The 27999-nt window shown below is 44.3% G+C and overlaps 1 protein-coding gene across 3 annotated transcripts; it reads left to right on the forward strand.

The window, feature by feature from the left end:
* Window positions 1-14: 14 nt before the first annotated feature.
* Window positions 15-27997, forward strand: LOC137889779 (potassium voltage-gated channel subfamily KQT member 2-like). Of its 3 annotated transcripts, XM_068733809.1 has the most exons (17): window positions 15-460; window positions 11228-11318; window positions 11410-11536; window positions 11877-12052; window positions 13092-13217; window positions 13330-13440; window positions 17086-17181; window positions 17275-17369; window positions 17947-18006; window positions 18603-18632; window positions 19283-19336; window positions 20141-20346; window positions 21279-21296; window positions 22071-22176; window positions 23144-23275; window positions 24790-24883; window positions 24991-27997. In XM_068733809.1, exons 1-17 carry the CDS (start codon window positions 162-164, stop codon window positions 25828-25830), a joined length of 2661 nt encoding a protein of 886 aa, XP_068589910.1. In that variant the 5' UTR covers window positions 15-161; the 3' UTR covers window positions 25831-27997. The 3 variants fall into 3 exon arrangements, 2 of the variants coding, with proteins under 2 accessions (XP_068589910.1, XP_068589909.1); XM_068733808.1 differs by lacking the exons at window positions 19283-19336; window positions 21279-21296; XR_011105238.1 differs by lacking the exons at window positions 21279-21296; window positions 22071-22176; window positions 23144-23275; window positions 24790-24883; window positions 24991-27997 and having other exon boundaries at window positions 19283-19975; window positions 20141-20185.
* Window positions 27998-27999: the final 2 nt, after the last annotated feature.

Below are 27999 nucleotides of genomic sequence, written 5' to 3' on the forward strand. Positions count from 1 at the left end.
ACACACACACACACACACACACACACACACACACACACACACACACACACACACACACACACACACACACACACACCAGCACCACCTCTCAGCACCGGCGATGCATCCCCGCGGCGGCAAGGACACGGACAACTCCTCGTTAGAGTCGTCTCGACTTTAGGATGGTGCAGAAGTCTCTCAACGGCGGGGTCTACCCAACTCAAGCCGAGGAGAAGAAGCACAGGGTCGGCTTTGTCGGGCTGGACCCCGGCGCTCCCGAATCCGGCAGGGATGGGGCGCTGCTCATTGCGGGCGCGGAGAGCACCAAGCGGAGCGGCATCCTCTGCAGACCGAGGTCCAGCATCTCCGCCGGGAGACCCAGACCGTCGAAGAAAAACGCCAGCTATCGGAAACTGCAGAATTTCCTCTACAACGCGCTGGAAAGACCGCGGGGATGGGCGTTCATCTACCACGCTTATGTGTAAGTGACGGCCGGGCTCCGACCAAGCATGTTGATTCTGTCACCGTGGCCTTTTGGTCTGGGAATGTCATTATTTGTTTTTGGGGGGTGCTGCTGTGGAGTTTTGTGGGTTTTGTGCCTCGTTTTGCGCTGATGATGCTCAGATGGCGCATTATCAAGGGTTAAGCGTTGTCATGTTGCTACAGCCCGATTAAAGGAGGGGGGGGGGGGGGGGGTCACTTCACCTGCAGAACTCCTGCTTTAACTCTTAACGTCTTGAAACTTCTGTTTGTGTCATGTTTGCTCTGATTGAGCCGTAAGACTGCATGCGATGATGCGCGTGTTCGACATGTGACACGCTCCACGTCTGATTCCTCGATGAAGAGTTCTCGTGTGTTGCGGCAGCAGCAATGGTTTCAGCACCGCGGCCCGTGGACAGCTCCGCGCCCGCGTCACCATACTTCCACTAATTAACGTCGCAGCCCGGCCGGCCGGCTCTGGACGGTGGGAGGGAGCTGTTCTGGATGCCACAGCCAGAAAACGGCCTGCGAGCAGCTCGGAGTTGGAACATGATCGCTTTGACTCCAGCAATGCTGTCATGAATAATGGAGGGAGGTGACCTCTGGTGAGAGGTCAGCCCCCCCCAGCAGCAACTACAATCTTTTGCGAAAAAAAAAAAAAAAACATCCCTTGATTCTTTTTTTTTTTAAATGGGTACTGCAGCAATTTAGTGATGGACTTCCATAAAGTTTGGGAAGGGACTAACATGAGAGACGAGAGAAAAAGAATGGTCAGAATTGGTGCAGCACAGGCCGAGATATCCACACTTGGATTCGACATTTCCCATAATCCCTTTAAATCGCCCGCATCTTTCAAATGCCACGTCTGAAATGCAGATTTTCTGTTAAAAAAAAAAAATGTCATCCATTATTTTTGAGTTTTCTCAGAGTTGATAAGGCTTCTCCTGAGCCACAGAAGACATTAACCGTTTGTAAGAGCTGAGCACTGCTCCCAACTACAAGTACGTTATCTTCTAACACGCGCTACTTGCAGTTTTGTGCCCCCCTCTTGTAGGTGAAAGATACTGTTTGTCAGCCTCCGAATGTCCGCTCTCTATTGCTGGTATTTGCCCTCCAGCCGTGCCTGAATCCTTCCTCCTCATGCTTGTTAGTGAGAGGCTGAAACGCCACGGCATTAAGGAATTCACTGTACACAGCATATCGACTCCCCAGAGACGGCTGGATGCCCAGAAGTAAGCCTGTGCTTTAATGTGAACACACACACACACGTGCACACGCACGCACGCACGCACACAATCTCATGCAGGCAGCAGTGATGTTTTTTCTTGGTTAATACAGCATTTAGAGCCAAACTACACCGAGAAAACTGGTTAGAACAGGGTCCGTAGCATGTGTGCTGCTTGAATCAGAATCCGGTGGAAAGCATGTTGTGAGTTAGTGTACAACTCTGCCCTCCATACAAGGTTCACTCTGTGCCATCCAGCTCGCAGAACAGCATCCGCCTCCATTCCATTTGTCTGTTCTATACATTATTCATAGCCACCACACTTCATTTAATCTCCCGACTCTTTTTTACTTCCAGCCAGCTGATTTATAAAACTATCATGTGCTGACTTCCGTCAGATCTCTCCCTTCCTCATTCATTCTCCGGCTTATCTCTGCTCCAAACCCCCCCCCCCCCCCCGAAAACGACACCGCTGCCTTGAGCTGACAGCGAGGATTGTGAAACGTACTCGTACTCCGACGGCAGCCATTTTTCCTCCTGAAATGTTAGGCAGGTGTTTTGTCCCTCGGCCTCGTTTGTAGTGCACGTGTGAACGATCAATATGTGGAACATGAGCGCCTACATCTAAAATGCACGCTGCATCCTGTCGGTCTCTTTCTCCATCTATGTACAGTAGCTGTTTGACACCAAGGCCTCCCTTCCCCCTTGTGTTCTGTCGCTGCCACAACATCAGTTAAAGGGGAGAGACACAGTGATCCACAGTCAATGATATTCCTCTGGATCTAACACTTGTACAATGCAGCATTTAGTATTATTAGAAGTGAAAGGGAAAAGCTGTGAAAAAACCTTTTACAGCAAAGGCTTCATCCAACATCCCGCTGTTGGAACAGTTGCAGCGTGTCTCTGGTCTTTGTTCACACACATTCTGTGAGGAGGGACAATTTGACAGCTTGCAAAAAAGGCTTTTAATTTGTCGGGTTCCTGTCTCCAGCTACATCTCGGCCTCCTGTCGGGTTCCATCCAAGAGACCGATACAGAGATCGGGGCTCTGATTATCTTCTCTTATTTGGCTTCAATAGGAGCCTCGTCACTGTGTGTCCTCTTGCAGGAAGCACCAGAGGAAATTGAAAGGCCTCTGCAGCTGTGAGATGACTGAATGTGTCAGTTCTGCACCAAAGTGGAACACGGGACTACCACTGTAAGAGACGGCAAAGAGACTCGGGCCAATAAAGAGTTAAGAAAACGATCGATCGGTGAAAACAATATGAATGTTCTGTTAAACTTTCCTAAAGTCATTCAGAGAGACAGAATGAGGACACGTTCCAGTTATTCACTATTCTGCTGAGCTGGCCAGCTGAAGACAAAAAGGTGAGGACAGTTAGCAGACAGATGCTGGCTGCCAAGATCGAGTAGTTTCTTTTCCAGAGAAGAGGTGTCTGATGGGAGGTGGAAGTAGAAGACTTAGAGTTTGCATGCTGAGTCCTGAATTGTGTTCCCACTGGTATTTTTAATGAAAAGCCCCGGAAAGCTGTTAGGATATTTAGACATTTAATAAGGTTGTCCCTGTTGATGTTGACACGAGAATGCACCCTCGCTCAATTTGACTCACTTGTCCTGCCGTCGAATAGTCTTTTTGTTTTAGTCCCTAACTGAATGAAATGACCCGGAAGCATAGAAATAGAATTGGAGTAGAACGGACATTTTTCAGCGGTCATCTGACTAGTACAAAAGAAAATGGCAATTGTAGCGGGGAGGGAGGCGGAGGGACCGGTAGAACCAACGTTTCGGCTGAGCACCAGCCGTCCATTTTCTGTAACCAGTGTAGCATTAAAGCATGGTGGAATTAGCAAGCTAGCTAACTAGCGAGCTGTCAGCTAGCGATAGCAATGTGCTTTCCTACGCTCTGACAAGAGTGTGTGGATGAAGCATCAGTTTGTTCAATTTCAGTCATTTACTCTGGCGCTAACACTCCACTGCTCGTTATACTGCAAGGCCTCACTTCTTACGGTCACATTAGCAACGGTACATTTAAAAATGGCGCCCACTCTGACCACCCTGCTACGTAGATTTGAGTGGGATTGTCCGTACTGAATCCCATTTCACACCCGAAGCATCTATGTGGCAGCCGTGATAAGATCTGGTTGAACTCTGTAAATGCTCAGCAAAGATGCTTTAATGCTTCCTTTCTTATCTACTTTATCATATAGACTGTTTCAAAGGAATTGCATATCAAGGCAACGGCTTAGGTCTGCTTACTTCCTGTCAGCTGATGTCATTCACAAACACCGCAACAGGAAATAAACTGGAAAGGAGATAATGCCAACCCGCAATTCCTTCATCAGTTCCACATTACTGAGTCTCTTTGGTCGACTGGTACACCATGTTGCGTTTATCACCGTCCTGTTGATGTCACTTGTGGCCACAGCTGCTATTCAGCAGGCAGCTCGTTTTTAATGGTGAGCGACTAGCTGGTAAACGTAGTGGAGCATGTAGCAGTTACAGAGCCGCATGCTTCCCTCAGCGGCTGGAGGAGACCAAACCCAGAGCTCAAATGAGTATGACCTGGACCTACAATCATCAGATGGACACAGTGCTAATGTTGCTCCATATCTGCTGAATGCTTTAAAAGGTGTATTATGGTGGATGTCTTGGGTTTACAGTCCATTTCTGCTGTCCAAAGTTGCCAAAAAAATAATTCATTGCAGGTTTAAAAATGATCAATAGAATCTCTAAATTTACCTTTAAAGTCTTGCTTTGCTTTAAGCATGGAAAAGGGATCCCTCCTCTTGCTTTCCTTTTTTCCCCCATCAAAGTTTTTTAAGGTACTTTTCGCTTATCTGAATCTTAACTAAACATGACAACACAAGGTACCCCTGTGCCTCATAAAGGAACTCGATGACGGCAGGTAGCAGGGTCACTATATAGTGCATGTATCAAGACGAGTGCTCCAGAAAGTCATCGCCACCCTCAAACATCCCTTGAGGAGCCCACAGAGTGGACGCCGCAGTGCTAGCACATGGCACTATTGGCACTATATTTGCTCAGTGAAAGAGCCCTCCTTCCTTATTTGCTCTCCTCTAGTTCGTCGCAGTCTAAATTTAGCGTGATGAGTGTGTCTGGGTAGGCAATGCTGTGCTGAGGGGGGCAAATCGATGTTTCTTTATCTGCAGCTCAGGAAGAAATGCAGGCTTTTCTGCTTCCAACAACAGCCCCCTCATCTTGATTGATCACGTTCTCAGTGATGTCGTCTGGACCTTTCTGGCAACAAGTGGATGTGTGTGTGTGTGTGTGTGTGTGTGTGTGTGTGTGTGTGTGTGTGTGTGTGTGTGTGTGTGTGTGTGTGTGTGTGTGTGTGTGTGTGTGTGTGTGTGTATGTATGTGTGTGTGTGTGTATTACTGCCCATGGCTGGTTGTCAACCCCAAGAGTGAAATGAGATTTTCTCTATTGAGTGGGTTTTTATTGGGGAGAGACGTGACAATCCAGATGATATTACGTAGAAATAGATCTGTATAGCAGTGTTGTAGCACTCGAGATCGGTCTTGGTCTCAAGGCCACTTCCTGAAGTCTCCTTTCATCTCGCAGTCAGCCGCATTTCTACTGGATTTTGAATGAAAAGGAATCTTCATTCTGGGTGTTTTTATGGGAATTTGGATCAAGCAGGTCAGTTTGAGGAGTGCATGTGGTTTGCATGTTCTACATTTTATTGTAGGTGTGCATGTCATGCAGTTTGGGACTCGCGCTAGTACTGGTCTTGACTCGGTCTTAACTTGGTCTCGATTCACTTTTGGTAATGACATGATCTCGGTTTCGTGGGTCGTGGCTACAACGCTGCTCTATGGTTGTGTGTGTGTGTGTGTGTGTGTGTGTGTGTGTGTGTGTGTGTGTGTGTGTGTGTGTATTCTTCTGTTATTTGGTCAGTAGAATGAAAACCTTTGGTCCTATAATGTTGAAAATATTAAGTCTGGAATTATAACGGTATTGGTTCATTTGAATTTGGCACCTTGGAGCTTAACATCTCATTTCTTTGTCAAGATGAAACTCCGCAATCAAAACCTCACAATCCTTTTTCAAGATGGCATGTTTGCAACTATACATACACGCACCATTTGAACTACTCTTTCAAAGCATCAATAAATCACTGGTGTATTATAAACAAAACACATCTGGGATTATGGAAGATTTGGATCCTGCCTTCTGTTAGGACCTGACTAATCTCTATAAACAGATTCTGCATTCATATGCAGATACGCTTATCCGTCGTCACACCGATAGCCGATGGGTTCTGACATCGGGGTGTGACCACATCACAAGCAATGTTATCCTTATTTGTCCTTCTCCTTCCTCTTTCTTGCACTGCCTCCATGTTTGCAAAGTTCTCACAAAAAAAGCTGAGCTTACCTCTTTTAGTGCTGAAGCTCAGACTGATTGGTGTTCAATTTGTGTAATTGTCCTCTTTGTGCTGTCCTGACAAGCCCTCATGCATATTTGTCCCATCTTTCTCATAACTTTGAGCTGCTTTGTGTATCCTGAGAGAGGCATAAACTCTGCACAGCTGTAGAAGCTAATCGTTTGCTCCAGGTTCTGCCCCTCTCCGTCAGTAAGTGTCCTCATTAGGAGGTACTGATGAGCTTGGCGAGGTCGGGTCGGGGAAGTTGCATAAACCGATGTCCAATTAGACTTGCAGCGAGCCAGCTTCTTTGTCCACAACATCTCATTCTTGCGGTGACATGTATTTAAGGGATAAAAGAGATCTGCTTTACTTTAGGAGTCCTTTATCAACGTGAAGAAGAACTGATGTTGTGCAGCAGGCGGACTACAAGTGATATCAATCAAGAAGTCCTATTAATGGATGTGTTTCAAGTATAGCTAATGTTGGGAATGAAAAGGAGCGTGTTTGAGTTATCAGCATATAAGGAAAAAAAATGATTGACATCAATAGAATTATTAACGATTATTAATAATAACGGGGCACCACCCTGCGAACAGGGACCAATAACCAAACTATAAACTAAGTCTCATAATTAGTGTTGACTCATAATGTCAATAGTCACAGTAGTATTACACATTCAGAGTGAAAAGTGAAGGTTTAAGTTCGAGCAACAGACCGGATATCCAGCTATCATCACAATACACATGCACAAAGTAACCACAGACAGCTGCTCTTTAAAATAGAACAGAGTTTATTAAGTTCCAATAATACTGATCTCAACTAATATCTAAAACTAACAACAACTATACATTTATGAGCATGCTATCTAGAATCAACAGACTGTGGGAAGAGGGAGATGTGTGTGTGTGTGTGTGTGTGTGTGTGTGTGTGTGTGGGGGTGGGGGGGGGGAAGAACCGCTCAGACAACGTATGATGTAATCTAAAGGTAGCTACGTCACGTGAACCACGTTGAAAACAGGCCGAACTACCAAAATGGAGGTTGCACGTGACCGCCTCGCGAGACTCTAACATGGCGATAGACAAAAGAGAGATCGCTATCTACACGTGTCTGAGTCGTTAGCTCACCCTGAGCTACATTAGCTTAACGCTGTATGTATGTGTGTGTGTGGGTTAGTAAAACAAGAGAGAAAGCAAACGAAACTAAATAAATCCTCCAAAAACAAGATAAGATCCTCCCCGCCGCGATGGAGTACGGAAGATTGTTCTCTCATCTACAGAAACACAGCTGACGGTCTCTGATTCGCACAGCCGCGGTTCTGACCTCTGACCTGATGAGAAACTCATCACCAGCAGTGAAACATCTCAACACGAATGTAGCAGATACCCGGTAACTTCTACACACCATTAACAATCTCGATCGTTAATCTCAACGATTGTTGAGCATACATTGTTGAGCATACACACCACGTTATGAAAATGACACAGTAACTTAAGCAACACAAACAAGATAATAAACACAATAACCTAACTCTGCCCAGACTCTCTGTCTTACTATGAGTTGATTTTGTGTTCTGATCTGTCGGTCCTCCGACGGCGCGGCTCCGTGTGTTTTTGCAATAAATTCTCTCCGTAGCAGAGAATTTCTTCGGCTCGTAACCGGCATGAATCGACTTGAGGAGAAAGAGACGTTGTCCTTCTCTTTCTTTGAAGAATCCGTTTCTTCACTTCTGCAGGAAAATTGTTTGCTTCCTCGTCCAGGATGCGAACAGAAACAAAACAAACAAACAGTCCAGTAGATTCATCCAGCTAGTGTTTAAATCTAGGAGTTTGGGGAGCAAGGCTGTTTTATAGAAACAGGGGCTGAACCACAGGGCCCTCGGCCAATTAGATTGCAGTGTTGATGTTTTATTGCTTTCGCATATCTGAACATTGCTCTTATCACAAACTCAATCAGGCTCCAGGTTGCTCTGCAAACAGGAAGGCCTGATTCCTTTGTTTCAAAGCACATGGCGAGACCAAGCACATGGGCCCAACACTAAAAAAAACCCCCAATGTTGGTCTCCAGATGGTGAAATGACAAGTTTGATGTGACAAGTCAAAGGGCTGTTACTGAGAAGATGTGAAGACTGTGCACACGTCACTTCCACCGTCGCTCTTGCAGAAGGAGCTGAATGCAGTTGCTCATCAAACGGGTGTTAATGAGAAGCAGAATATAGTTTGTGTTTATCACATAGGCTGTATGACAACCACTGGTACAAGAGCAACCCGTCACAAAACGACTGCAGCACTGAGTGACCTTGACGGAAGAAAACTAAACCTTGCTCTGAATAATACATTATTGTTAATTTAATCTGACAAAATCTATACTGACTGAAATGCCAACATACCAGAGACGACTTTCAACAGACCAAACTAAACCGACATCTGCAGACCTAGGCTGGAATGTCATAAAAGCTTTGAAGAGCTCCCTTTTACCAAGCAAGCACTGACTGCTGTGGCCACCAGAGATGTATGAGATGCCAAAAACACACTCTCTCTCACTCACACACACACACACACACACACACACACACACACACACACACACACACACACACACACACCTCTGGATCGAACCTAGAAATTGTAGAGAAGTGGAGCAGCTGTGGCTGAATGTGGCCACTTGGCTTTTTGTTGTCTTTCTGATGAAGAATGATGAGACTATCATAAAGGATGAGCTCGTCCGTTGACTTGCCACACATTCCATTGATCCCCGTCGCTTCACTCTGATTGGCTGACGGCCAGCGGCTGCTGCCAAGAGTTTGATGACAGAAACTGCGGCAGCAGGAAAAGGGAAATGAGGTGCAGTTCTGGTAAAAAAAAAAAAAAAAAAAAAAAATTACAAATATGTTTTTCAGCAAGGGAATCCAGAGGATTGATGAGGGCCCTTAATGAGGAGGATGGGTGAGGGCTTGATGAAGCATGAAGGAACGTAAAAGCTTTCGATGAACTTGTGTATCAGGGTAGGGCATTTTTTTTTCGGAATTTACACTCAAGAAGTGAAGACTTCCTGTTGAACGCTCCAGGGTCCAGTGGGAGTCAATGGGCCCCAATAAACTATACCAAGATTAAGACAGGAAAGAAATGTATCTGGTGTCACATGTCTGCTGACCATATCAAGCTCAATTAATTTAAGCTAAATCACAGTCTAGTGTCACTGTCAACCATTAGGATCTTGCTAAAACTCATGTTAAGATTTGAAATGATTTGATGAAATGGGCTAAGTGTAAACCTTGCTTTGAACATGCTGCCAATACCAGATTCAGTCCAAGGAAGATGGCTCAGAGAATAATTGTTCTTGGACTGTATAATTCAGGGCTGGTGTTTGCTCTTTCCAGGCCCTCTAGGTGGAATTTTGCCATGGCGCTTTGAAAGCTGCACCAATCAATATGTCTTATATTAATAATGGATGAAATGACGAAGCGTAATGCAAAGGTGTAACTGGGATTGACGAACCCACAGAGACTTGTCGTCCAACTCTGCAGTTCCCCTCAGCTCCACGGTGCTTTCACTTCCTTCATCTCATCAGCTTTGTCTCAGGCTGCAGCAGGGCAGCTGTGTGCTAACCTGTCCGGCACCAAACAGCAGACAGTAAAAGTTAGCGCCTGGCTGTGAAGTTGGTGGAGCATTTAGCTAACTCCAGATAAACGCCTATCATTTCAGCCCCAAAAGCCGGCCCAGTGTCGCCAAATCTTTTCCGTTGAAAGCAGCTAGCAGCACTAGCTAAAGTTGCTAAAGTTAGCGAGAAAGTCGGCAAGTCTGCAACACGTCCCTTCAGGCCTCTCTACAAAGCCCCTCCCCCCTGAAATGATCTCTACGAATGATTTCATCTGATTTATTTGATTTGATTTATTGATTGCTGTCGGAATTTAAAGAGAATCTCAGGAAAAATATAACTTGTTTTTGAAGAAGCTTACCAACCCTGGCCTTAATTAAATGAACGTGATGATCTCATCCATCAACCCACTCTCGCTCGTCTAATACTATAAATGGGCAAAATGACATCACTCTAGTGCAGAGTAAGCTTTAATGTGCAACACCTCATCTTGTGCTCAGGAAGATACTTGCTGACAGTATCTGTACTATGATTCATGTTAAATGCGTCTTCTAACATCCTGCATTGTCCCAGTATTGGGTTTCACCAGGCGCTCTCTATAGCTCTGCCCTTGGATTCCTTCCAGTACATCTATAGATCTTTTCTGAAGGAAGTCCCTCAGGTTCACATGTTATGTTCCATCCGATAGAGCGCTCGCCTGATGCTCTCAGCCAGTCTTCTGGAGGCCTGGCTGCAGATTCGATTTTTCTTCATAATCGTATCAGTCTACTTTAAACCATCCGCCATCCCTTTTCTATTTAATCTTTAAAAAAAAATCACTATTTTATTGATCTTTGAACATATTTCTACCCGGGTTTTTTTGGAGCTCCCCTGCCTTCATTTCTTCTTTCAGGATGTCTTTTCTTTTTACTCATCCAACTGAGCTGCAGCTGTTTCTGCAGTTTGGCTTAGTTTCACCAATGGAGGCGCTGCCCAGATTCTGCGGCTCCCAATTATTCATTCAGTCCCCAACCGTACCCTCTTAAGCTAGAAATTGATGAGCAGATGGCAATCGGTCTTCATGGTATATTACCGCATGTCATCACAACATCTGGATATTAAATCCAATGTCGAAATACCGTAAAGGGGCGTTCAGCTCTGATGGCTTCTAGCGATGCAGATAGTTTTACCACTACTTCTTTTTTAAACCAAAGAAATAGTCCCAATGATAGCTGTTGACGGAGGTCTGTCGTTTATCCAGATGGACTGGAGCATTGTTTCTGAAAGACATAATGCTGTTCAGTTATTAGAGTGTTTTGAAGGGATTGTCCCATTCATAGAATATTAAGGCTTAAGTTTGGTGGCGTTTGCTGAACTGCTTCACACACCGAATGCGTGTGGCTTATACCTGACAGAGCGTGGCAATTTCACAGCTGTTGTATCCATACGCTTCTCCCGTCTGCTTCACTGTTGAGCTTCGCGTATCTAAAACAGGATCAGACAAATGGAGCAGTGACATACCTTGGAATACAAATAAATAACGAACCAAAACTGTTTCTGTTCTCCTATCTCTTCCAGCTTCCTCCTGGTCTTCTCCTGCCTCATACTTTCAGTGTTTGCCACCATCAGAGAGTTCAAAAATAGCTCAGAGAGTGCCTTGTACATCCTGGTAGGTGAAATTGCATTTAATGTAAACCGACACTGCACATATACGGTCACGTCACAGTGTTAACTCCACTGTTTTCGGCTTTGTCCCACAGGAAATTGTGACCATCGTGGTGTTTGGGGTGGAGTACATTGTGAGGATATGGGCCGCTGGCTGCTGCTGTCGGTACAGAGGATGGAGAGGGAGGCTAAAATTCGCCACAAAGCCTTTTTGTGTCATAGGTGAGAAAAACAGGGTGGGAGCTTGAGTCATTTCTCTCGCCTTGCTCTCTCTAAAGAACATAACACTGTGCTTTTCCTTAATCAAATCCTGGAGGGTTTGAGGATGTGACAACCATCTTCGTCATGCTGTCTTGTGATTTTCAGCGTTGCGTTGAGGTTATGCTAAAGATAAAGTGAAAAGAAGTTTGTAGCCACGGGAAACTCAATTGAAATTTGAATTTGGAACAGCTTTTGTCCTCAGTAAAGTGTAATTAATTCAGTCTGATTTGATCAACCATGTCTGGCTTTGCCAGCATGTGTGGAGCTCTATGATTGTGTTTTGCTCTCTTCCTCTCTCCAGACATCATGGTGCTGATCGCCTCAGTGTCTGTGCTGGCAGCTGGATCCAAGGGCAATGTTTTTGCCACCTCGGCCATCAGGAGTCTGAGATTCCTGCAGATCCTGCGCATGCTGCGCATGGATCGCCGCGGAGGCACCTGGAAGTTGCTTGGATCTGTAGTGTATGCCCACAGCAAGGTGACATCATTTGCGTTATGTTTGTGTGAAGCAGTTCAGGAGGAGTTGAGCGCTCCTTCCCTGAAACATCTTTTGATCAGAGAGTTGGTTTTAGTAGCCATAGCTGATGTGCACTGCAGCTAAATTAACTACACTGAAAGTTTAGCCGGTGCAGGTTTAAAAAATGTAAAAATAAAATTTGAGCTATCATGCTTTACATAATAATGGTAGCATAACAAAAAGACCTAATATGATGAATGATGTTGTACCTACAGTCTTTACTATGAAGAGTATATCCTTTACTGTCTTCTCTTTGATTTATGTCCACTTCCAGCATCGTGTTAGGAGAATAATTAACCATTTTTTTACCCAGAAAACATGCAGAGTAATGTCTGTAGTCTTCCTTTCAGATTGTGTACAACCTCAGCAATCTTAATAAGCTATTGCAGCGTGTATGCTGAGAGGCAAACACAGGACTTTGTAAAGTGAGGGGGACATGTCCCCACCCCCTCCCCCCCAGTGGAAAAGATGTCCTTGGGTGGCAAACAAAAGAAGGATGGCCTGCCATGTGAAGACACATGGGTTTAAAACTAAAAGTGCTTTATTGTCCACTGTGCTACTTCAGTGACAAACTGTTTCCAGTATCTCTTCGAAGTTACTCTGTCATGCAGACATTTATTTGCAGTTTCATTTTAATGAGCTTTGAAATAGAATTATTTGCATGCACTAATAAGCTGTGGAAGGTGTGTGTGCGTGTGTGTGTGTGTGTGTGTGTGTGTGTGTGTGTGTGTGTGTGTGTGTGTGTGTTTTGTGTGTGATATGGTGAGAGGGAGAGAGGGAGAGAGGTCGGGTGAGCAGCATGTGTTGAGGGAAATAAAGACGTACTTGGTTTGCCACAGAGGGCATGCGACTCACATAATCATGTCCAATATTATTACAGAAAGGCCATTTCTTTTTAAAACCAATTTAAAGGGGTTATATCACCATTTTGCAAGGCATCCTAGGTGACACTTTATTACTTTGGATTCCCTGATGCTCATTGTATTGATTTTCCCTGTAGGAACTCATCACGGCGTGGTACATAGGCTTTCTGTGTCTCATCTTGGCTTCATTCCTGGTGTACTCGGTTGAAAAGGAGTCAAATAAAGAGTTTGAGACCTATGCTGATGCTCTTTGGTGGGGACTGGTAAGATTTACCCGAAATTAAGACAAAAGACTACAGTATCCACATTATAGTTAAAGAGAAAACATTCTGTGATGTTATGTTACTGATTTCAGTAGTGACTTTATCTCAACAGATCACTCTCACCACCATTGGTTATGGTGATAAGGTTCCCAAGACCTGGAATGGACGGTTGCTGGCAGCAACATTCAGCATGATCGGGGTGGCCTTCTTTGCTCTTCCCGCTGTAAGTACAAGGGGTCGTCAACGGTACTTTGAATCCCGTTTTGTTGGCATGATAAGTAAGCTTATAATGCTGATTGTGCCTTGTTTGTGTTCATTTAGTCTCTATTAACCATTGATGTGGTCTTACGGCACTCCACCAGAAAGAGTGTGTCCAGTCCTATCACATTAATTCAATACATTTTCTCCATGAAAGACCCACCAGAATGAATATGTGTAGTGTAGTAAAGTGGGTGTAATGTATGGCAAAGTGGGTGTGTTGTGTAGTGTAATGGGTGTGTTGTGTCGTGTAGTAGGTGTGTCGTGGGTGTGCTGTGTAGTTGTGTCATGTAGTGGATGGATAGGTCTTGTACTGGGTGTGTTATGTAATGCAATGGGTGGGCTGTGTAGGGAAGTGTATTTGTGTAGTCAAGTGGTTGTGTGCATCCTTCTCCAGGTGTATATAGGCAACTTTTCGTTAGCACAATATCAACTTCAAGATAATATGTCAGTGCTGTGTCCACAGCTTGCTGCACAGTGCACAAGTGGCAGCCCCCAAAAAACAAAACCACGAATGCTGTTGTGTAGTTGTGCCATGTAGTGTAGTAAGTGTGTAGTGTAGTGTAGTGTAGTGTAGTAGGTGTGTAGTGTAGTAGGTGTAGTGTAGTGTAGTGGACGTGTAGTGTAATAGACGTGTTGTGTAATGTAGTAGGTGTGTAGTGTAGTGTAGTGTAGTGTAGTGGACGTGTAGTGTAATAGACGTGTTGTGTAGTGTAGTAGAAGTGTAGTGGACGTGTAGTGTAATAGACGTGTAGTGTGGTAGACGTGTAGTGTAGTGTAATAGACGTGTAGTGTGGTAAACGTGTAGTGTAGTAGCCGTGGAGTGTAATACATGTGTAGTGTAGTGTAGTAGGTGTGTCGTGTAGTATAGTTGGTGTGTAGTGTAGTATAGTAGGTGTGTTATGTAGCTGTGTCTTGTAGTGTAGTTGGTGTGTAGTGTAGTAGGTGTGTCATGTAGTGTAGTAGGTGTGTCATGTAGTGTAGTAGGTGTGTCATGTAGTGTAGTTGGTGTGTCATGTAGTGTAGTGTAGTTGGTGTGTTGTGTTGCTGTGTCCTGTAGTGTAGTAGGTGTGTCGTGTAGTGTAGTAGGTGTGTAGTGTAGTGTAGTAGGTGTGTCGTGTAGAGTAGTTGGTGTGTAGTGTAGTGTAGTTGGTGTGTAGTGTAGTGTAGTTGGTGTGTAGTGTTGTGTAGTAGGTGTGTAGTGTAGTGTAGTGTAGTGGACGTGTAGTGTAATAGACGTGTTGTGTAGTGTAGTAGAAGTGTAGTGGACGTGTAGTAGGTGTTTAGTGGACGTGTAGTGTAATAGACGTGTTGTGTGGTAGACGTGTAGTGTAGTGTAATAGACGTGTAGTGTGGTAGACGTGTAGTGTAGTGTAATAGACGTGTAGTGTAATAGACGTGTAGTGTGGTAGACGTGTAGTGTAGTGTAATAGACGTGTAGTGTATTAGACGTGTAGTGTAGTAGCCGTGGAGTGTAATACATGTGTAGTGTAGTGTAGTAGGTGTGTCGTGTAGTGTAGTTGGTGTGTAGTGTAGTATAGTAGGTGTGTTGTGTAGCTGTGTCTTGTAGTGTAGTTGGTGTGTAGTGTAGTAGGTGTGTCATGTAGTGTAGTAGGTGTGTCATGTAGTGTATTAGATGTGTCGTGTAGTGTAGTTGGTGTGTTGTGTAGCTGTGTCTTGTAGTGTAGTAGGTGTGTCGTGTAGTGTAGTTGGTGTGTAGTGTAGTGTAGTTGGTGTGTAGTGTAGTAGGTGTGTAGTGTAGTGTAGTAGGTGTGTAGTGTAGTGTAGTTGGTGTGTTGTGTAGTGTAGTTGGTGTGTAGTGTAGTGTAGTAGATGTGTAGTGTAGTGTCATAGGTCTGTCGTGTAGTGTAGTTGGTGTGTAGTGTAGTGTAGTGTAGTAGGTGTGTCATGTAGTAGGTGTGTAGTGTAGTTGGTGTGTCATGTGGTGTAGTTGGTGTGTAGTGTAGTTGGTGTGTCGTGTAGTGTAGTAGGTGTGTAGTGTAGTGTAGCTGGTGTGTAGTGTAGTGTAGTTGGTGTGTAGTTGGTGTGTAGTGTAATGTAGTTGGTGTGTAGTGTAATGTAGTTGGTGTGTAGTGTAGTAGATGTGTAGTGTAGTAGGTGTGTCGTGTAGTGTAGTTGGTGTGTAGTGTAGTAGATGTGTAGTGTAGTGTAGTTGGTGTGTAGTGTAGTGTAGTTGGTGTGTAGTGTAGTGTAGTTGGTGTGTAGTGTAGTGTAGTTGGTGTGTAGTGTAGTAGATGTGTAGTGTAGTGTAGTAGGTGTGTAGTGTAGTGTAGTTGGTGTGTAGTGTAGTGTAGTTGGTGTGTAGTGTAGTGTAGTTGGTGTGTAGTGTAGTGTAGTTGGTGTGTAGTGTAGTAGGTGTGTAGTGTAGTGTAGTAGGTGTGTAGTGTAGTGTAGTTGGTGTGTAGTGTAGTGTAGTAGGTGTGTAGTGTAGTGTAGTTGGTGTGTAGTGTAGTGTAGTTGGTGTGTAGTGTAGTGTAGTTGGTGTGTAGTGTAGTGTAGTTGGTGTGTAGTGTAGTGTAGTAGGTGTGTAGTGTAGTGTAGTTGGTGTGTAGTGTAGTGTAGTTGGTGTGTAGTGTAGTGTAGTTGGTGTGTAGTGTAGTGTAGTTGGTGTGTAGTGTAGTTGTGTCGTGTAGTGGATAGGTCTTGTACTGGGTGTGTTATGTAATGCAATGGGTGGGTTGTGAAGTGAAGTGAAGTGGAACTGCTGTGTAGGGAAGTGTATTCGTGTCGTCAAATGGTTGTGAATAGTTAACTTTTCGTTAGCTTTGTGTCCACAGCTTGCTGCACAGCCCCCCAAAAACTAAACCATGAATGCTGCTTTAAAATGTAAGGCATATGTTATTATTTGTAACAATAAGCAGTGAAGAAGGAAAATTAAGTTATTACGTTCATGCGTGGTGTAGTTCCTAATTCCTGTCTCAGTGAACCAGCATAATAGGACCACGGGTCTGGAGCACCTAAACGGAGTGTTTATGTTATCAATTACATCTTTGTTCTTCTTGCTGTGATATGTCTGCTGTGATATATTGGAAATAGATCTGCAGCACTTAATATGATAATGTGCATCCAAGCCACCTAATAACTTTTCAGTCTTTTACGATTCCACTCTGGTCACTCAGAAAAAGAAAGCACTCTAAGTGAGCCAGTGTGTTACATTTTATTTCTCCTCTGTGGTTCTGTAGAAATAAGCTAAAAGCTTCCTCTGAATCCACAAAAACTGCTCATTCCACCCCCCCCTCATTTGAATTTTTGAAGACATCAGACTCAGCAGTATGCTTTGAGTGAGCAGCTAAGACCTGTTCAGTCAATCACACACACACACATTAAAAAAAAGTGGATTGCTGTATCAGCGCTCTGTCAACAGGAAAGAGTTTTTGCTACTTTTGCCAGCATTTGCTCCTCACATTTCTATTACCCTGAGGCTTTGCAGACGTGTGAAAATCAGTGATATTATGTAGATCTCTTCGTTGGATCTGCTCACTGAGCTCTGCTCTGGAGGGGTTCTACAAGAGTTGCAATCCCAACTCCTGGCCGGCAGAGGTCAATACAGGTAACTAATCACTTCATGTGTCACACTGAATCTGCACAGGGCATCCTGGGTTCTGGCTTTGCCCTCAAAGTCCAAGAGCAACACAGGCAGAAGCATTTTGAGAAGAGGCGTAACCCTGCAGCAGGCCTCATCCAGGTATATTTTCCAGATTTATGAAACTACCAAAACATCTCTGTTTTGTGCTCTAGACAAAAAGTAAAACATGTTTTGTTGTATTCCTCCGCCCAGGCTTCATGGAGGTTTTATGCTACCAACCTGTCTCGCACAGATCTGCTGTACACTTGGGATTTCTACGAGCAGACTGTAGCTGTCCCGATGTACAGGTACGTGATGGAACTGTCCGAATAGTGCTGTGCATTATTTAACTATTTGAAAAATGCAACTGTTTTCCCATATCGCATTCTGCCATCGCTCTTAGAACTGGAAAGCTGAGTGGATCCTCGTCTTATTCATTGCAAACTCCCCTGTTGAATCAGATCACACACTGGTGTTGCTTTTCACTTTCTGCTTTCACAAAGGTCATTTTACAGTGGATGAGGCTGGTGTACTGGCACCACCGGCGCCTCTTTGAAATGCTGCTCAAAAGACAAATTGCCAGCGGCTACTTTGTAAAATCAACCATATTCATCAGTCCGACTGTTTGAATCAGCAAATAAGCTGCCGTGCTTGACTTTACCGCCGCCAAAACTAGAGGGTCGCTGCTTGTCTTCTCTGTCTGGAAATGGCTTCACGTTTGGTTTCATTCCACTAGTAATTAGAGGTGAAAAGGTGGCGACTAGCAGAATAGATGACTGCCAAACTAAATGGAATTAGCCTTCAAGTGCCCGCCGGAGAGCTTTAACCTTCCAACACTGACTTAGTGAAAGTGACTCAACAGAAATGCTCTTTGTCTTTTCCCAGACTTATTCCGCCTCTGAATCAGCTGGACCTGCTGAGGAATCTGAAGGGCAAGTCATTCAGGTACAAACATGACAGAGACAAAACTGATGATGATGATGATGATGATGATGATGATGATGATGAGTTTGGGATGCTGGTAATGGGGATAATGAATAGTATTGCTGAAGTAATAATCTCGGAATAGAAAAAACAGATTTGAAAAAATAAAAATACTTTAAAATCCATATTAAAGCTACACTAATCAATATGAGAAGAGGTAATAACAACAACTATAGTGACCATGACACTGGTGAACAGAGTGGAGCATTTAGCAAGTTGAAGACCCGATTCAATTTGATGAAGACCAAACTATCTCAGGGCTAATTAACAGCTTGTTTCTACTGCCCCCAAATGGCCAACAAAAGTTATTGCAGGTTCAAATAAGTTATTATTTACGTACACATCCATATCTATTGACTTAAGTGCCAGCTTTGGATACATCACTGCTTTGTCTCCTCCTATATATTATTTGAATTTCACTGCTTTTACCATCCAGCAGCATGACTCAATATTGAGCATCTTGACAGCTCGACCCTGACAACATGTCGATTATGACATACGGTGCAACACACGAGCGGCTTGCACCGTGTCACAGCTGGTGTCCTCTCTCCTCACAGGAAGGAGTCTCAAACGGAAACCTCTCCCAGGTCTGTGATCCGATCGGTCCTCATCTCTCTTCACCTCCCCCGTTGGCTTCTCTTCAAATCTGCTCTTAGCTGCTGCTGAGGCACTCTTCTTGGGGGAGTGTGTGCACAGAATGTCTGGTGTGTGTGTGTGTGTGTGTGTGTGTGTGTGTGTGTGTGTGTGTGTGTGCGTGTGCGTGTGCGTGCGTGTGTGTGTTAAGCAACTCCTTCAAGAACGGTCACGCTGCATTTGCTAACATGGTGCTCAAAGATCGGCTGACGTTGGCCTCACTCCCGCTCCCTCAAGTCTTCACCCACTGAGCTGTTCTTTGACGCTCTAGCTTTCAGCATCACCTCGGGGGGGTTTTGATCACATTGTTTCCGAGCCAAAGAAACAAGTGTAATTATTGACAATGTGGTAACACTTTATCATGACTTCGTAAGCCATTTGCATATTTAGTTTTTTAACAATGATTTACAAAAAAAAACAACTAAAAACATAAAAAAATACTAGTGGGTATTCCACATCTTTCCACATCATTTCTGATATGCGACTGGTTGCAAATGAATTAAAGTGTTACTTGCATCACAGTATGGCACACACTGCTGTTTTTTTTGACTGTATCCACTGCTACTTGATCTTTTTGTGTCTCCTCTACTGCCCGCCACTCCAGTAATGAAAATGCACACAAAGACAGACTTTGCGGGTGCTGTCCGAGAACTATTAGGTATAGTTTGCACTGCAAGTCTGTGTGTGTCTCCTCCCTGTCCTACCTCTGTTCCTCTCCCTCTTTAATTAAACACAAGGAAAGGTAGAGGAATCGCAGTATAATGAGGCGATGAATAATATTTCACTGAGTAGAAAAAATAGATTCTGACTTGACTTTATATAGTGCAGTTCTTTCAATGATGTCTACATGAGAGAGAGCTAACCCACCCACAGCTTTTAGGTTTCTCTCTGAAAAAACACAGATATACATCCTTGTTTATCGACCTGTCACAGTTGATTTATGGTTTCTGTTTAGTAATGACTTTATGCTGTTGATTTGCTTGCTGCCTTTTTTTTCTTTTCTTTTTTGCCTAATCAGCACTTCTGTTCAGCAGGCAAGGTGCATATTGCCTAAATGCGTTTCCCGCGTATCAGGCGGAGCGCACAGTACGATGGTGAATTATTTTGCATGATTTGTGTTCACTTTTTTTGCATACAGTCTCTTCCTTTTTGAGGCGTGCGCTGTCACTCTGCTTCCCCTGCATGCTTGCTCGTAGCTCCCTGCTGCTTGCCCGACCCGCCGAATTTTCCACTATGTTGGTATGTGGCCATGGCTCCTTCTGCTGTAGGACATTGCCCTTTTTGCGTTTCTGCTGAGGTAAGATTTACCATCACATCAGTGTTGAATTCGACAAATTCCCAAGATTACACTTAGAGCAACACAGCAGTAGGATGAAAGCATTTAGCTACAAATAGTTGCCTAAATTTAATAATGCTGTTAAAAAAAACAAAAAACTAAATTGTTTACATTTCCCTGCTCAAGCCGGAAGGCCAGCCTGAAGGACAAGGTGTTCCCCAGTCCCTCCAAGGCTCCCATGGCCAAGGGGAAGTCCCAGTCTCCGGGGCCAGAGGACGGGGCCGAGGCGAGTCCCGGCAAAGTCGCCAAGAGCTGGAGCTTCACCGAGAAGAACCGAGGGCCGAAGCACTCCTTCAGGTCCAGGGGCAGCGCCTCGCGGCAAAACTCCGAGGGTGAGGGAGCTCCACACGGTGCAGCAGAATGAGTGTTAAAGGGACGGTACCGCTATAACTACCCCTGTTTTAGGAACAGCAATTTGCCAATCGTTCGCAGTAGAATAAATGATCTATTTGCTGTATAATTGCATTCACGTTGAGGTGGAAAGTCTCTGAAACAGCATTCAAACCTTCACGAAACACTTTAAACAGTTTGCAGCTGTTTAAAGGAATAGCTCTGCATTTTCTGGGGGAATACGCTTCATCGCTGTCTTCCTGAAACAGATAGATAGATCTCTCCAGCTGTGTGTTTTTAGAAGGAGGAGTTGTTGCACTTAATTGATTTACAATTAAGCCTATCTTATCTCATTGTGCAGACTGTTGCTACATACTGTGATTCCTTCCACATGCATTCAAACATACGAGGAAGACACGCTAAAACCAACGTTTCAACATTGTCCCGGGTCCAAATGTTGGTGTCCAGCCATTACCTGTTGCTCGACAGCCCAACCGCATCCACATGTCATCCAGGCCACTGGGTCGCCGTCAACAAACAGACTTCTCTGTTGTCTCATTGGTCGTTTTCTCTTCCTCCGCTTCATGGCACGTTAAAGTGCCGATTGAAATGCAGGACGAAGACTTTGGGCTGAAGAGTTCTCTAGGTCAGACGAGTCACCATGACATGTCTTCACTTTAGACTGTGATGCACTCTGTGATGCCTAGCTGTATATTCTACCACTTAAGTTACATACACTTTATAATATACGCAGTTTGGTACGTGTAAATGTAAGAGCAGAGAGACCAGCCTTTTCAAACATGAAACAGGAATCATTCCGTGTCTTCCACTTGTTCCATGTTTGGAATCGATTTGTCTGCCATTGTCATCCTGTTACACTCCATAACAAATCTTTCCCCATGTCTCTCCTCTCTCTCTCTCCCTCTCTTTGCAGCAATTGAAGGTTTAATAAGTAAGACATTGGGATATTGTGTTGGTTGGCTTTTATGGGGGAAATACTCAAAAGAAAAGTCAGCTACACCGGTCTGAGAAACCTGCATGTTGAAATCTGCTGGGATTTGTTCACTTGACATGAACCCTTTTTTTATTTCTATTTCCTTCTTATGAGTTTTCCTACTCAACGATGACTGAAGACCGAAGCATGATACTAGCTGAGAACAAGCATGTATTAATATTAGCATTCTCAATAAAGGTGATTATCGTATTTATCTACGTTAGTGTCAGGCCGAGTCGATTGTGGGTTCAAGTCAAGTGGTGCCAAGATAATCCAAAAATTGACCCAGACACAAAATGTCCAAAAGCCCCGCTCTATGTTGCATGAAGAGACCTCTCACTTTCCCTACCAGAACCTCTTCCAATTTCTGTTAGACCGCGATTAGGCCTTGACTCCTTTGCCTGTATGCAATATCTTTCAAAATCCATAGATTACGACGCTAATCTAGACTGTAATTGGTGGTGGGAAGAGAGTACTTGTCATTAAAGGGTTTAGCGAAGCTTTATCCCATCAGCACTATCCTTCAATTCTGCACCAAGTTCTATTTTTTTTTTTCTCCGTTGCCTGCTCACCACACTCTCAACCTAACTGGCTTGAAACCAACTTGGTAATTGAATTGTGCAACTCTTTAAAGCTAAAAGCAACAGCCCCTGTCTTGCTTCTGCTGTGGACGCTGGGCGTGTGGAAGCAGATTAAATATGCTTTAAGAGCGCTCTTGTCTTTGCTCTGTAGAGGCGAGCCTCCCCGGAGAGGAAATTGGCGATGACAAGAGCTGCCACTGTGAGTTTCTCACTCAAGATTTACCACCAGGCCTGAGGGTGACAATCAGGGCAATCTGGTAAGGATTCGCTTTATTACCCAATGTTTACTTTGACAATTATGTTTTGTGTCCATGACTAATCATCAATGGTGCAGACTTTATCAGTTGTGATGGTGTTTAAGGATAACTTTGCTCTTCTTGTTTCGGCCATCATTCATCCGTAATAATAACATTGTGCTTAAGTTTATTGGTGAGATCTGGCAACGTGGTGACATCGCTCAAAAGAAGTCTGATGGGGCAATAAATCAGACAGCTTTATAACTAATGTCCAGGTCAACTAAACTTATCCGGAAGAGAAAATGATGATTGGTTTGTTGTCTTTGACCTTGAAGCATTTGGGAGCTCTCATTTTTGGTTTTCCCTCCAAATGAAGTTGGACTTTGTTGCAGCGTCTCCAGATCTCACAAATTACTTTGTCTAGTTCCGAACGTGACGGTTCATGCTTGACCTTTGACACAGTAATTCGGCAAAATAATTTCAACTCAAGGTCCACTTACTTGTTTTTTCCTGAACACTCAATCATGTCTAACATTCTTAGTGGGTGGAGTTTGCTCAGTTGCTGTGGAGTTGCTGGTATATCAACTTTTATCGCCCGACAAAAAGGTCATGTGATGACAAGTGAGCAGTCTGCTGATGAAGACCGTGAGATGTGGTGGAAAGCTCTGGAAAAAGCTCTGGGCCTTATAGGTTGAGATTATTTTGTCAAACTATGAAAGTAACTCCCAAGTTCTAACGAGTTATCCCAAAAGAAAGAACAGTTTTCCACATCAACTGTTTCAAATTGTTATGAAAGGCCTTTTTAACGAAAGATATTTTGACATGTCAGAGAATGAATTCCATTTAGCTGCTTCAGTTTGAGAGTTGTGGTACTGTGCATGGTCATGTCTTATTGGGACACTTCGTCATTAATGTCATTAACTGTCATTAAATGTCCATTGTGGGAAAAGGCCCACTCGTGCTTAAAAAAGGATGTGTCCTCCCTCAGCGTCATGAAGTTTCTGGTGTCAAAGCGGAGGTTCAAAGAGAGCTTGCGGCCTTACGATGTGATGGATGTGATCGAGCAGTACTCGGCAGGTCACCTGGACATGCTGTCTCGCATCAAGAACCTGCAGTCCAGGCAAGTGAACGTTCACTGTACAGTGCATTGCCGTTTAAATCTGACCCACGCTCATTTCCAGGTCGTCTCGGAGTGATCAACCGTCACTTTCACCGTGAGTCTAAATGTCAGGTTGGATACGGAGGACGCATTTTCAGTTTATTTGTTTTGGTTCGATAATCAGTTTGAGCTCAGTGTAACAGTAGAGATGTGATTCAGTAACTCAGTGTTTGTGGTTTCGCTGGATACAAACATGTCGTGACACACAAGTCATTGATTCGCCCGTTCCATTTTGTCCCGCGACATGTGTTGTATTCAGATCCCAGTTGTTGTGTGTGTAACATTTCTTTATCAAACTACGATTCACTCCTTTTGTCACAAACTCATTTTAGATCCAACATTGATGTATAATCATATTGTTTTACCTCCGGCGAGTTAGCGCCTCACATTTTGATCCCTCTAAAGGTCTAACCTGTAGAATGAATATATTCCAACAGTTGCACTCCTCATCCAACGAAGCAAGTCAGACTCACCGTATGTCTTGTGTGTGTGGAATATATTGACACGTGTTCTCCGTAGCTGATGTGATTCCCGACGTTGCTTCATTTTTCATTGCGCTCATATCGTCTCTGTGTGCCTTGCCAGGATAGATATGATTGTGGGGCCCCCTCCCCCATCAACACCTCGCCATAAGAAGTCCACTGAAGGCCCTAGGTTAGGTTAATAGACTGCACCCCTAGAATGACCATTTTACCAGCATTATGCTCTTTACACCACAGCCCAGATATTGAAGCAGTTACATGCTACCTTATTATTTTGATCGACAGAACCCCTTTTGAGTTCAAGCCACTGGACCTGTCTCATTTAGCCAGATGACGCATGCGAAGATAAAGTTTGGCATTTTTTATCAAGTATAATCAAGACAAGAGTTGGATGAACAGCTTCACGTGCGACATTCGGAGGATGTTGTGCAGCCTCTTTAGCTCTCATGTCACGTTATATATCAGCTGCTGTCAAGAAAAAAGGCAGAAAACAAGCGAGACGTCCTGCCGATTTTCTTACAGGACGTCGATGAGCCGTGTCACGTGGCCCCGACTCAACAGGGGTTCGCCAGTGCTAGACGCTTGCTCTCACATTGGAGAGACAGAAGGAGAGCTCCCCCAGCAGGATGCAATGGAAATGAAGCATGAAGCACAACAAATGCATGCCAAGTGATGCATTTTGGCCCCCTAGACAACATGTCCCCCCTCTACTCACTCTTTGCCTCATTAAAGACCGCCTGATCTCATCATGCATGCATCCACACCGTCAACCTGAAATCCATGCTTTCTCAGGAAACGTAGGCCGCCATTCATTCATTCCAAACATACTTGTAGCTCGATGAGTATCGTCCACATGAACGCTTTCTTTACCTCATTTTTATGAAACGGTAGTTCACTATCATTTTGGCATCATGAACTTCTTAAGTCGAAACCCATGTGGCAGAACGGAGTGTTTGTTTTTAATCTAAGATATTACTTTTGTCTAAATGCTAGAGTTGACCAGATAGTTGGTAAAGGTCCTAAAGCTGAGGGAGAAGCTGGAGATGACCAGAGCATGATGGGACGTCTGGTCAAAGTGGAAAAGCAGGTATGAATGTTTCCTCCGGGTGTGTTAACGTCGCATGGGTGGGTTCGCGTGTTGGGAACACCTTTTCTACATTGTGTGTGTGTGTGTGTTTTTCTTTCTCCCTGTAGGTGATCTGCATGGACAGGAAACTGGATTTCCTGGTCAACGTGTACGTGCAGCGCATGGGCATCACTCGTTCGGAAACCGATGCCTTTTTCAACTCCAAGGAGCCGTATCCAGCCCCGCCTTACCACAGCCCGGAGGAGAGCAAGCAGGAGAAGGAGGGCGAGGAGGAGGTGAAGCAGGAGAAGGAGTTGCAGACGTGCTCGGCGGCAGCTGTTCCGTGCTCGGATGGGTCTTTGGAAAAGAAAGATCCTTTGTTGGGTGTCTGCGTGGCCAGATCGGTGGGCTCCCCCTCTGGCAGCCACAGCCGCCCCTCTACCTCCTGGCAGCACCAGCTACAGCACCCCCTCAGCCAGCCCGCCTGGAACAGCAGCGTGGCCAACACCCCCTCGCCGGTCGGTGGCAGCAGCGATCATTCGCCCTCCCTGTTCCGCCTCCCGCCTCCGCCTGTCCACGACCGATCCTCCTCCGGCCCTGGCGGCAGCGGCAGAGAGAGCGGCTCCCGAAGCAGGAGGCGCCACCGGAGGCGTCAAAAGGACACGGCCGCCGTGGAGAGCGACACGTCCCTGTCCATCCCGTCCGTCGACCACGAGGAGCTGGAGCGCTCCTTCAGCGGCTTCAGCATCTCCCAGGCCAAGGAGGACTTCTTTGGGCCCTCTTTTTTCACAGGCTCAGGAGCCGGAGCGGGGACTGAAGCTGCAGCCGGACCTTCACTCTGTGCCAGGATCAGACCCTTCATAGCAGAGGGGGAATCAGACACAGACTCTGACCTCTACGCTCCCTCGCCTCTGTCCTTCACCGGAGAGGTGTCATGTGGAGACAGGGCGTGGCCTGGACTAAAGTAGGCCATCGGGAGACCTATCAGGAGCCAGCTGACTGACTGTTGCTGCTGACGATGCTATTACAGGCTATTTTAGGTTAAGCAAATGGTTACGATTAGCATTTTATTTCTTTTTCTTTCATTTTTTGTTTTGTTTTGTTTGTGATCCAACACTTTACATGCAATGCTTAATTACAGTTGCATTGTATCCATCAAGATCATGGTTAATAGAAAAATAGCTGTTTAGGGACACTTCGTTCTTACTTGGGGACATTTATGTTTATTTATTAGTGATGAAAGGTACGCGAGAGAACAGATGTGTGAGTGAGGAAACTTTTTCATTTTGCACTGAACTTGTACGTGACAGGGATTTGAATGAAACATAAGAGAGAAAATCACCTTCTTTTATGAATAGTGAGTGCATTTCAGCACTTCTTCTGTTACACTGACCACTTTGACAACATAGTGGAAGTTAGTGACGCAAGAACGTTTCAGTCTCACCACACGGTTAGCATAGTGTCTTGATATAACTTCTATACCTTTGAATGACTTGAGGTGTTTCGATGCCAAAACCTTAGCTATGATAATCCATTAGATTCTTGCAGAGAAAAAAAAGAAAAGAAATGTGCTTGCTTTTTAGAATCGTTAATTCAGCCCGGTGTTCACTAAGTACTGCAGAAGAACTCCCCTCAAACTATTGCAGATACTTCCCCGTTGAGAAACCAGTGAACCTGCTGCATGGCATGTTAAATGGTTGATTTAAGGACCGTGTTTAAGCTGGCTACAAAACCAGAAGAAAAGTCAGCAGACAAAATTCCACGAGTGTCTCACTTCTACACAAACAAACCGAGAGGTGAACAAGACATGAAAATGTGCGTGCATGACCAGTTTCAAGCTAAAATATGTTTGCTTTTTTTTTTTGCGGGGCTTTAATTGAGTTCCAATCATGTAAATGCAGCCCAAGCTTGCTAATTAAAAAATACATTTCAGGCAAATATGTCCACAAATTACGTCCACATTAAATACAAAGGCAGATGTTTAATGCCACATATGGAAACTAAAATGCACATTAACTCATATATTTTGTATTGTTATTACACAACACTTAGCAGTTGGACTGAGTAAATCATATGAGACACTTGTTACTCAGACATGAAGGTATTGAGCCTGTGATGCATAGGTCAGTTTAGACTCTCTGCTGCTGTGTCAGTCCTGCGCTAAATGAGGAAAACGCAATAAAAAGCAAGCAAGGCAATCGAGAACCAACATCAACATGGCCTTATTTTTCACACCGATATCCATTATTTTGTAAGTTAATACATTCTGAACATTTCATAAAAGTAGTGCAAGTGCATTTTCAAGTGTTATACAGGAGGCTCTGTGGCTTGAGAGCGGTTGTTCTGTTACAGTTTTAGCCACTGATAATGTTAAAAGCATGGGATTGGAACATCTGAAGCATGAACAGTTCTTGTTACCTTAAAACTAACCCGAGTTGTAGCAAATTGGACATTCTTAAACATTTTAACATTTGCACTGAAAACATCATTTAGTAGAGACTGTTTCACACAAGATACACAATCCATTCATTTATTCTTTTCAGAAAAGAAGAAACAAACCTGCTGGCATGTTTTTTTTACAACCCAAAGAAAGGACCTGTAGGGTTTTTCCACAATTCAGTAGCTCTTAGTTCAACACCATCATGCAACTGCACCGTATTCTTCTTCAATAATAAAACTTTGTACATCACTGAAAATCATCTCTTTGGTCTCTGTCAATGCAGCGACACAGTGGCTCGCTCTGCTGTGAGAAGTGTATCAGGTGTAACAGTGGCAACGTATCAGTAGATGGCAATCAAGAGCTTCAGCTGAGGCGGTTCTTGTCAGTAAAACATGTGGGAGAAAAGTTGAGGAAAAAGATGGATGGATAGATAGTCGGATGGGTGGATAGATGGATGAGTGGATTGATGGACGGATGGACAGAGATAGATAGATGAAGGATAGATGGATAGACGGATCGATGGATGGGTGGACTGACGGATGACAGAGATGGATGGTTGGATGGATAGATGGATGGATGAATAGATAGATACAGTTGTGGTCAAAAGTTTACATACACTTGTAAAGAACATAATGTCATGGCTGTCTTGAGTTTCCCCGTTATTTCTACAACTCTGATTTTTCTCTGATAAAGTGAT

This window comes from Cebidichthys violaceus, unplaced genomic scaffold (assembly GCF_023349555.1).
Source record: "Cebidichthys violaceus isolate CVI_PGR_0920_01 unplaced genomic scaffold, fCebVio1.0.p SCAF_6, whole genome shotgun sequence".
In the NCBI taxonomy this organism is placed as follows: Eukaryota; Metazoa; Chordata; class Actinopteri; order Perciformes; family Stichaeidae; genus Cebidichthys; species Cebidichthys violaceus.

Bases quoted from the DNA above. Each gene is read 5' to 3' on its own strand.
- LOC137889779 (XM_068733809.1), top strand. From the start codon at position 162: ATGGTGCAGAAGTCTCTCAACGGCGGGGTCTACCCAACTCAAGCCGAG. The intron at 17,370-17,946 runs GTACGTGATGGA...GTCTTTTCCCAG, and splicing joins GTAGCTGTCCCGATGTACAG to ACTTATTCCGCCTCTGAATC. The intron at 22,177-23,143 runs GTAAGGATTCGC...GTCCTCCCTCAG, and splicing joins GTGACAATCAGGGCAATCTG to CGTCATGAAGTTTCTGGTGT.